We start from the raw sequence: 10597 nt of genomic DNA, 5'->3' as shown, positions 1-10597 counted from the left end.
ATAAATTTATCATTTTCCACTTATATTTACTCAAAATCTCTTTAATATAACTCTCACTTACTGACTAGTATTCGTTTGTTTGTTTGGAGAACATTTTAACTAAAGAACCATTCAAAAAGTTCTTGTTCAGTGTCTGACTGACCGCCAGTAGTCCGTTCGATGCTGAAATGGCTCCGCCTGTTACAGAAAGAAGTGGGAGCTGCACTGAAGGGGGCACACGTTTACTAATTAGGGCACATGATGTACCACAGCCTAACCAACGCAACAACCTGAAATATAACTCGAGGAAAGACACTGTATTGTAACTATACTTTACCTCAGCCAATTGCTTTCGTTCGTTAGATTTGCAGCGTTCGTTTATATATTAACAGTTTAGGAGTGTGTAGCTCCGCATAAACCACATAATCTGATGCATGTGTTGGGTCTCATGTGGCACATCGATCCGCCCGGTTCGGAGTCAGGGATGTCATGAAGTAGAACATTAACCCAAGAAGGTTAAACAGCTTTAACAGCAGCGTGAGGCGGATGAGTTTTCACTCTCTGTGGAGGGACGGACTTGGACGTAGTGCTCAGGAATCCACTAGATGTTGAGTGTGCAAATACACACTTGGATTCATTGAAGACATGGGAAAAAAGAAGGGTAACGAGGACTGTTTTTAAGTTTGAACTCTTTCAAATGCTTTTAATAAATGTCTTCGATGTGACAGCTTCAAAAAATTTGGAGTCGACTCTGCGAGACGTCCTTGTTTTTTTTGCAAATTGGCGTGGATTGAACATTTTTGCCATTTTTAGAGTTAAAAGTAGTTGTAAAGTTTAATATTTCTGTATAAACCAACTTTGCGACATGCATATATCACGTATATGAGAATACCAATGCGGAAATAAGATGCACTGCCAAATAATCGATGACAGGAATGTTGAATGCAAAAGTGGCGCCTGCCTGAAAAACAATGTCGAGTTACAGACTTGCAAGCAGTGGAAATGTGCGTGACTTAATGTGGCTTTATCAACTGCATTCTACCTAAACAAATAAAAAGTGCACTGCAGGATCTGGCCTTTTTCCCTGTTGGCTAGGGTAAAACCTGGAAGCACAGTTTTAAAAAATGATAAACATTATTGAGTGATATCAGATTTAAAATTCCACACTTATACTACCTGATGTTTGTCTTATCGTTTCTGCTCTAGACAAAGATGTTGATGCAGAGGACCATGGAAAAGTACAGCGCTCATCGGTGAGAGTTATTTATTTCACTTTTTTTTCGTTACAGATTGGAAAATGTAATTTTAGTTAACAACTCAACAAAACTTGCCTCTCAGACAGGAATACAGGTATCTGAAGTCACTATAGTTTGTAAAGCTACTAAACAAGACAGGCCTAGACAGAGTACAATATTGTGTAATATTCCAAACGGTAGATGACATAAACAAAACAAAGGAATTCAACATGGGGGCATTTTTGTCACGTTCTGTGTCATTTTTGCCTTTATCCCTGGTTAATTTTTCACTCGTATTATCATTTTATTCTGATAAATGAAATAAAAGATTGAATTTATGATTAGGATATTGTTAACTATCTTTTATTTTCTTTCAGTGTCAATGTGACAAGCCTGTTTGTAATCAAATGCTGCTTTGTTTTGCGCTCAGAAATTATGTGGCACTAACTACCCAGTTAGCATTGCCTTCATTGTGGTCAATGAGTTCTGTGAAAGATTCTCTTACTATGGAATGAAAGGTAATTAAATTGAAAAATTAATCGCTCTAATCTGATATTACTTTTCTAATATATTAATGTGTTTTCTAATGATGTATTAATTATTATGCATCTTATTTATAAAGCGGTGCTCACGCTTTACTTCATCCACTACCTACATTGGGACAAGAATCTGTCTACAGCTGTGTACCACGCTTTCTCAAGCCTGTGTTACTTCACTCCGGTTCTGGGGGCCTTGATAGCCGACTCATGGTTGGGGAAGTTTAAGTAAGTCATGCTGTGTTAAGAAACATCCTAACTTAGAGTCTTATCCTATCTGCTTAGTATTGCTTATTGTATTGTAATTTTACATAAGATTTGAAAAAGTTATATTTCTTAAGAATTAGGATAAGGTTCTGAAATACAGCCTGTAGCATTGTACTTAATACTCAGTTTTTTTTTCTGTTCACAGAACCGTCATCTATCTGTCTATAGTCTATGTGATTGGTCATGTGGTCAAGTCTGTCGGTGCCATTCCTGATGTGGGGGACAGCACTGTTCATGTGTAAGTTTCTTTTGATGCTACTGTGAGACCATACAGTAAATCTGCTTCAAGTGAAGTAAATATTTATTTTATGGAAGAGGAAGGAAGGACAAATACCATTTTGTTGGATAGAAAAATACCGTTTTGTTCTTTCCTTGTAGAGTTTTGTCAATGCTTGGTCTGGTCCTCATAGCTTTTGGGACAGGAGGGATCAAACCATGTGTTGCAGCATTTGGTGGTGACCAGTTTGATGAAGAGCATGTAAGTCACAATATAAAATTATTTCAGTTACCGTGGCCCCGTTTACACCTATGGAAGCCCGTTTCCGCCACTGTATAAAAAAAAAAAAAAAGGTAATTGAGACTTTTTATCTCACAATTCTGACTTTTTTTTCTGAGAATTGCGTGATATAAATTCACAATTGTGAGTTAAAGTCCAATTTTGAGGGGGGGGGGAAGACTGATATGTTCTCAGAATTGCGAGTTTATATCTCACAATTCTGACTTTTTTTCTCACAATTCTGAGACAATTCTGAATATAAACTCACAATTGCGAGAAAAAAGTCAGAATTGTGAGTTTATATCTCGCAGTTCTCACTTTATTTCTCAGAATTGCGACTTTATGTCTCGCAATTATGACTTTTTAACTCGCAATTGCAAGTTTATATCACGCAATTCTGAGAAAAAAAGTCAGAATTGTGAGATAAAAAGTCGCAATTACCTCTTTTATTTTTTATTCAGTGGCAGAAACGGGCTTCCATAACACCTGTCAAATTCCATAAATGTAAAAATTAGCTCATTTCAAAAAGTAATTTTTAATAAAGCACAGTAAAATCTGAGATTGAGCCGAAGTGTTGTACAGTAAAATTACAGGGAAAAAATGACATATTATAATATTACAAAATCTAAAAGTGTGATTTTTTTTTTAGGAATAGTCATTTTGGTTATTACAAATCTAATTGATATGGGCTAAAAGACACACTTTTTGATTTGATTGTGTCTTTAATATATCTAACTTCTTTTAACCCTTTTGTATTCAGACAGAAGAGAGGAGAAAATTCTTCTCCATCTTTTACATGTCAATCAATGCTGGAAGTGTCCTATCCACCATTGTCACACCAATACTAAGAGGTCAGTCTCAAGATAAGCTTCACTGATAAGGCTGCAATTAATCTTTTAAAGAAGTATGTGGCAGTCATAAAGTGTGATTATCATGCCAATTAGAGAAACCTTAGATCATCAGTACACTCAAACTCCACAGGCGATGTGAAGTGCTTTGGAGGAGATTGCTACGCCCTGGCCTTTGGAGTTCCTGCGGCTTTAATGGTCATTGCCTTAGGTGAGGGTCCTCTCAATTTTTAGAGAGTTTGAGGTGGAAGAATGGAAGCAATTTGGGAAGTATTGGTAATCCTAGTGGATTGTATTTGTGAAACCAACTCTTCACAGTAGGCATGTATATTTAACTCCTGGCCATTTATTCTGAAATCCCAGTATGTTATGACAGCACATTAGCGAACCCCATTCACTGTGCCATGAATCCTGTATAGAAAGAGAAGGGATAAAGCCTTTGTCTGGAAACTGTATATAAAACATATAGGCCTATAAAATTTATTTTTGTGTGGCAGAAGTGCCAAATACATTTTGGGGCCTCTGTATGTTGGCTCATGCTTTGTGCTGGTTGCTATTTGTATAGTTGCTTTGGATAAAAGTGTCTTCTAAATGCATAAATGTAAATGTATTTACCATCTCTTTATTCATTTAGCAGTAGAATATATTTTAAAATGGAGAAATATAATTTTTGCCAACACATTACGGCTTATATGAATTAATATTTGATTATTACTGCACTCTAGAGCAGTGTTTCTCAACCCTGGTCCTGGGCGCCCCCCAGGACTGCACGTTTTGTGTGTCTCCCTAATCAAACACACCTGATTCAACTCATTAGCTCATTAAAAGAAACTCCAGGACCTGAAATGGGTGTCAGATAATGGAGATATACAAAATGTGCAGTGTTGGGGGTCGCTCAGGACCAGGGTTGAGAAACACTGCTCTAGAGAAAAGCATGCTATTTCTAAATCAGTACTAGGGTCCCTTTATCTCCCTCATTTAACTCATTAGGCATGTAATTAACTTTGCATCTATTCACCTAGTGGTATTTATTGCTGGAAGTGGGCTATATAAGAAAAGTCCTCCAGAAGGAAATGTCCTGGTGTGTGTCTGCAAATGTATTGGGGTAAGTAAATCTTGTCAACAGCTCAACAGCTTTCTTTAATGTGTTACTGAAGGATCTGGAGCACGAAAAGAAGGCTAATGGTCATCTTTTACTTTGTTTTTACCAGTTTGCTATACGCAATCGATGGAAGAATTCCAAAAAGAGCCCAAAAAGGAGTCACTGGCTGGAATGGGCAGAAGAGAAGTACCCGGTATGTTTCAGTTGCTGTACAAGCCAAATCTAGCAAGTTGAAATCATGTTGCTCCATCTACCAAATTACATCACGATTTTGATGTTTTTACAGAAGCGGCTCATTCAGGAAATTCAAATGGTGTTCAGGGTGCTGGTTCTTTATATTCCATTGCCCATGTTTTGGGCTCTCTTTGACCAGCAGGTAAAAGGTTATATTCAGTTGATATCCTTTGTATTTTCTAATCACTCAAATTATGGTCGCAGTATTTCACTTAAAGGGCCAGTACATCCTCAAATGAAAATTCTGTCATTTAAGGAATAAGGAACATTTCTTGATTCCTCATGTTCTTTGTGAATTCCTTTTAATATCGGAAAATGTCTGAGTCTGACGGACATAAGGAGCCAGTGGAAATTGCTCTTCTGATCACAGCACTTTACAAGGATCAGAGAATAATGAGAAATATAATAAGAAGTTAATTAAATTGCTCTCTTTGTTCTATGCCAGGGTTCACGCTGGACTCTGCAAGCCACTCGAATGAACATGGATTTTGTAAGTCCTTTCTTGTATGACCTCCAATAGGAAGACATTAATACTTTATTGGAATCAGATTATCACACCCCATTTCATAATATTATTTTGTTATACTAAGTAATTGAGCAATATGGCAAGTAAGATAACACGATGCCCTTGAAGTGATCTGATGATATTTTTTTTGATAACAATATACAGGCTTTGACATCGTCACTATTGAATCCAAAGGTTATAAATATCTAACATTTTATTGCCGTTCTTGTTGTAGAAATTCAAATGCAGATTTTTATTTTTGCTTTTAGCCTATGCATAACTGTTTTGAAGATGACCGTAAGACGATTTACTCCTGAATGATGACAAAATGGTCTTCAAAATCAGAATAATGGGTTCCTAATTTGTTTTACAGGGTGGAGGCTTCATATTAAAGCCTGATCAAATGCAGGTGAGACAAACAGACAGAAAGATCACCATATAGATGCATACATGCATATGCTACAGCCATTAGTTATTAGGTGTTCATGATTTGATTTTTAATATTTGATGATATAAAATATTTAAATAATAGAATATTTTATATAATTTTTGCTTAAAGACTGGCATAAAGTGTAAATTAATTTTAATAAAATCAAACAATATATTATCTATAATTTAATATTTTTTTGTTTTTAATTTTCCATCTTATTTAACATTTTTCGGAATTTTGAAACTTTTTATTTTCATATTTAAAAAAAAAATTTTAAAAAATTATCTAAAATAAAATCCCAAATTTTCATTTTGGTCTCAGACTTTTGGACCCTACTGAACACTTAGCTTTGTATATACAAAATAAATCATTACATTTATTATTGATTATATTAATTGAAATGTTATACATGTTAATTTGACAAAAACGGTTTATTGAAGCTCTCAGTTCTAAATATTTACTGCCTCCTGCTCTGTTGTAATGTCATACAAAAATGACCAGTCAGTTTATGACAGGTTGTAAAAACCTAAGCAACAAACTTTTATTGTTATCACCTTTATAATCAATGTCTTTTCTGCATGTAATGGTTATAGTGTCATTTAGTGGGTGTGTGTTTCTGTGTTGTTAAGATGCTGAATGCTTTGCTGATTCTGGTGTTTATCCCGATCTTCGACATGGGCATATACCCGCTGATAGGGCTGTGTCGGATCAAACTCACGTGAGTGCTGTATAAATGCACAATCACATAAAAAATACATATTTCAATACCTATCTACCTACCAATACCAGTCTATATACAGTGGGTACGGAAAGTATTCAGACCCCCTTAAATTTTTCACTCTTTGTTATATTGCAGCCATTTGCTAAAATCATTTAAGTTAATTTTTTTTCCTCATTAATGTACACACAGCACCCCATATTGACAGAAAAACACAGAATTGTTGACATTTAAGTTCCTGCTTGAAAGGATGTTTCTTGATTCAACATTTGTGAGATTGTACACACAATAATAAATAATAAAAGAAAAAAAAATTAATACACAAAATGTTGTTTACAGTTGTGCATTTTTGATGGAAAACATTAGACCAGGGGAAAATGTTATAGTATAACCTACCATAAGATATAAACATTATTTGTGTTAACAGGACACTTAACTAACCTTGTCTGTGTTAAGTTCTATCCAATTCTCCTTGTTCATTTTCAGTCCACTAAGAAAGATGGCTGCAGGCATGATCCTTGCTGCACTTGCATTCTGTGCTGCAACTGTCGTAGAAATCAACGTCATTGTATGTACATTTTCAAATGTTGTCATTTAAAGCTCGTCAACATTAACTTAAAGTTACATTTCATCTCTCTGGCCAGAAATCTGTTGTGGAGCCACCTCCTGCCAAAGAAAGCCTTGTTCAGGTTTACAATCTTATGGATTCAGAGGTCACCGTGCAGTTTCCAGGACACACTGTCCTCTCAGATCCACTTAAATCATATGAGGTAACGTCACTACAGACAAACACTGACTGCATTTTACGATGTTTATACTTAACATACTTAAAATGTCTTGTCTGTGTATATTACCATAATACACTACTGTTCAAAAGTTTGGTTAAACCAGTACTTATAGTCATCAAGGATGCTTTAAATTGATCAAAAGTGACAGAAAAGTGTCAAACGATTAATCGCATCCAAAATAAAAGTTTTTGTTTACATAATATATGAGTGTGTACTGTGTATATTTATTATGTATATATAAATACAAACACATGCATGTATATATTTAAGAAAAATTTTGTTTATATATTTATATATAATATAAATGTATATACATGTAAATATTTTCAAAATATATACTGAATGTTTGTGTATTTATATATATATATATACATAATAAATAAACACAGTACACATACGTATATTATGTAAACAAAAACTTTTATTTTGGATGCAATTAATCGTTTGACGGCACTAATATTTACGTTAAGAAGAAAAACAGTTCTGGATTTTCAATTCATCAAAGAATCCTGAAAGAATAAGTATCACTGTTTTATAAAGTATACACTTTATTCAAAAACTTTTAAAATCTCACAAACCCCAAACTTTTAAACAATAGTGTATAGAATACATCAATATTACTTGACATAAGAATGAATATGATCTTATGTCATACAGTTCCAACTCTAAATTCTGATTCAGAGCCATGATTGAAGACATTCTTGTCATGCAGGATCCTTCGGGATACACAAGTGTTCCGCTTACTGGCGAATCCCAGCTCTACACAATTACTGTCACTCACAATGGGGCCGAATACCAGTGTGGACTCACGTTCACAGAACGGACTGCCTACAGTCTCTTCCTGCACACTGCACAACCTGATGACACTGTATGCAAACTGGTGAGCACCTGGTTGTGAAATTTTATTTCAGATTTCATCAGCAAAGACTGTACCAGCATATACATTATTATACATTACAGTACATAATTTGAATGATTTGAATCATTATTAAACTAAATACAGGTGAAAGATCACATCACCAAATCTGAAACCGGGGCTGCGTATCTAAGGTAAATTAATACTAGCAGGACATTGTTTTATATTGTTTCAAGTTACCGTTTAACAGCTTTGTTAAACTTTAGTGTTTGCTGCAATTATCAATACCTTCAAGCTAACCATTGACAAAACAACTGGCATTATCTGAAATCATTTTCAGTACTCTTTTGTCTTAGAATATTTAACTTTTGCAGGTTTATCAATACTCACACAGAGAATATCAACATAACTGTTGGCACTGATGAATTTTATGCGGCTGCTAATTATGGGATTTCTCAAAATATTAGTGTACCTAGGGGAGAGTGAGTATTTTAAGTCTACATCCATTTTATTATCCATGTAGTTTCAAGTAACCCCACCAACTGACCACAGTTCATTTACTCTCTTTTCAGATACAATGGAGTTGTTTGCGAAACAAACTCTGACCAATATCACATCGACCTGGGACTTCTTGATTTCGGTGCCTTCTATACTGTCATACTCTCAAAGGTGGGTGATAGAGTTCAGTTTCTAGTTAATGTTTTTCTGTAACTTTTACTTTACTGCACAGTTTAAGGTATAGGTTACGGTGTACTTTATTAGGCCTGAAGTCAAAGTTTTTACAGGCTATTTTTGCTGATCTATGAGATTTTTCATCTACAAAATATTTACTTCATGCAACATTCAGCCTCAAGTTATTTCAATGTTTTTGTGCCACATGCATCACCAAATAGACAAGAATGACTGTTTAAGCACCTGCATCTGCTCACTTGTTCACTACCAGTTTCTATTTGAATGAATTTAATTTAAGAAGAATTTTAAGAATTGAATGCTTTTATTCATAAAGGATGCATTCAATTGATCAAAAGTGATAGTAAAGACTTTATACAAAATAAATCAATAAATACATGAATGTTGTTCTTTTTATCTATTCTATTCATCACAGAATCTTAAAAAAAGGTGTTACTGTTCTTCACTGTACCTGTTCTAGTAATGTTTCTTGAGCATCAAATCATTTGAAAATATATTGAATATATTAAAAAATATACTAAATACATATTAAAATAGTAATAGTAATTATATTTCACAATATTACTGTTGTAACTGTATTTTTGATCAAATACATGCAGCCTTTTATTAAAAAAATTAAATAAAATCTCCAAATATTAAATTAAAAAAAAAAGACTGCACAGGCATACATTCAATGAAATTTTCAAAACAACAATCAAAAAGTGCACTGCCTTTATGGATCAGTATCTTGACATGCATATGGTTCATTTCCACAGGAAAGTAATGGTCTAACATTGAAAAAGATGGAGGATATCCAAGCCAACGATGTTCACATCGCTTGGCAGGTTCCACAGTATGTCTTCATCACTGCTGGAGAAGTCATGTTCTCCATCACTGGTTTGGAGTTCTCCTACTCACAGGTAAGTCCATCAAATGTCTTGTACCTTAAGCTTGTGTCTATAAATGTCATATTCTTATGCTTTTGTGTATAGGCACCGGCAAGCATGAAGTCTGTTCTCCAGGCTGGATGGCTTATGACTGTGGCATTTGGAAATGTCATTGTACTGATTGTGGCAGAGGGGGCCGGGATGGAACAGGTAGGCAGTGGGCTTTCTTATAAACACCTGTATGGTTTTAATGCATAAATCCTGCACTGACAAACTGATTTTGAATCTACAGTGGACAGAATTCCTCCTTTTTGCTGGCCTTTTGGTGGCTGTCAGCATCATCTTCTCCATCATGGCCTATTTCTATACTTATGTGGATCCAGACCAGCTGGACAAGATTTTCAGAGAGGACACAGACGATGAGAAAGTGGGAAGTTCTGATAGTAAGAAAAATGAGGCAGTTTCTTTGAATGACATGCCGAAGCAAACCAAGATGTAGCAAAATGACTGGGTTTTGTTATGAACAATTCAGATCCATTAATTGCCAATAAGCTAATTAACTTCTTTCACATCAGACTGTTGTAGCTGTGTTAACAGATTATTTTTTTCCAGAGCCTTTATGTGGCATTATGCTGATCTCTACTGCTCAGGGATCATATTTCAGCTGAATTAAGAGAAATTTACTACGCTGAAGGAATTGTTATGCTTTTACTTTACATGGTACCTTACAAAAAGAAATCTGTTTTTTTAGCAGTTACAAAATGTAATCGTTAAGAGTGTGATGAACACTACTGTACCTTTCAAAAGTTTGAGGTCTGTAAGATTGTTGTTTTTGAAGTCTCTAATGCTCAAATAAGGCTGTATGTATTTGATCAAAAATACAGGAAAAACTGTGAAATTGTGAAATATTACGATTTAAATAACTGTTTTCTATTTTAATATATTTTCAAATGTAACTTATTATGCCTGCCGTGGCCAAGCTGAAGATTTAGCAGCCATTACTCCAGTGTCACATGATGCTTCAAAAATCATTCTAATATGCTGATT

General features: G+C 34.7%; 1 protein-coding gene across 1 annotated transcript; it reads left to right on the top strand.

Moving 5' to 3' along the window:
- Positions 1-208: 208 nt before the first annotated feature.
- Positions 209-10399, top strand: slc15a2 (solute carrier family 15 member 2). Its single transcript, XM_016531361.1, has 23 exons — positions 209-640; positions 1186-1232; positions 1645-1732; positions 1837-1978; positions 2163-2255; positions 2396-2495; positions 3274-3364; positions 3495-3572; positions 4384-4466; positions 4573-4656; positions 4750-4839; positions 5143-5187; positions 5576-5611; positions 6262-6350; positions 6837-6918; positions 6995-7120; positions 7851-8018; positions 8142-8188; positions 8369-8476; positions 8567-8663; positions 9440-9583; positions 9656-9760; positions 9843-10399. Exons 1-23 carry the CDS (start codon positions 625-627, stop codon positions 10047-10049), a joined length of 2166 nt encoding a protein of 721 aa, XP_016386847.1. The 5' UTR covers positions 209-624; the 3' UTR covers positions 10050-10399.
- Positions 10400-10597: the final 198 nt, after the last annotated feature.

The sequence above is a fragment of the Sinocyclocheilus rhinocerous genome, unplaced genomic scaffold (genome assembly GCF_001515625.1).
Source record: "Sinocyclocheilus rhinocerous isolate Xijiao unplaced genomic scaffold, SAMN03320098_v1.1 scaffold2529, whole genome shotgun sequence".
Classification (NCBI taxonomy): Eukaryota; Metazoa; Chordata; class Actinopteri; order Cypriniformes; family Cyprinidae; genus Sinocyclocheilus; species Sinocyclocheilus rhinocerous.
Note: the sequence above shows the minus strand (reverse complement) of the source record. Positions and strands in the feature narration are given on the sequence as shown.

What these genes read in the sequence shown, in the direction of transcription:
- slc15a2 (XM_016531361.1), top strand. An exon ending in CTCTTACTATGGAATGAAAG is followed by an intron (nt 1,733 to 1,836) that starts GTAATTAAATTG and finishes TTATTTATAAAG; the next exon opens with CGGTGCTCACGCTTTACTTC. An exon ending in ATGACACTGTATGCAAACTG is followed by an intron (nt 8,019 to 8,141) that starts GTGAGCACCTGG and finishes AACTAAATACAG; the next exon opens with GTGAAAGATCACATCACCAA.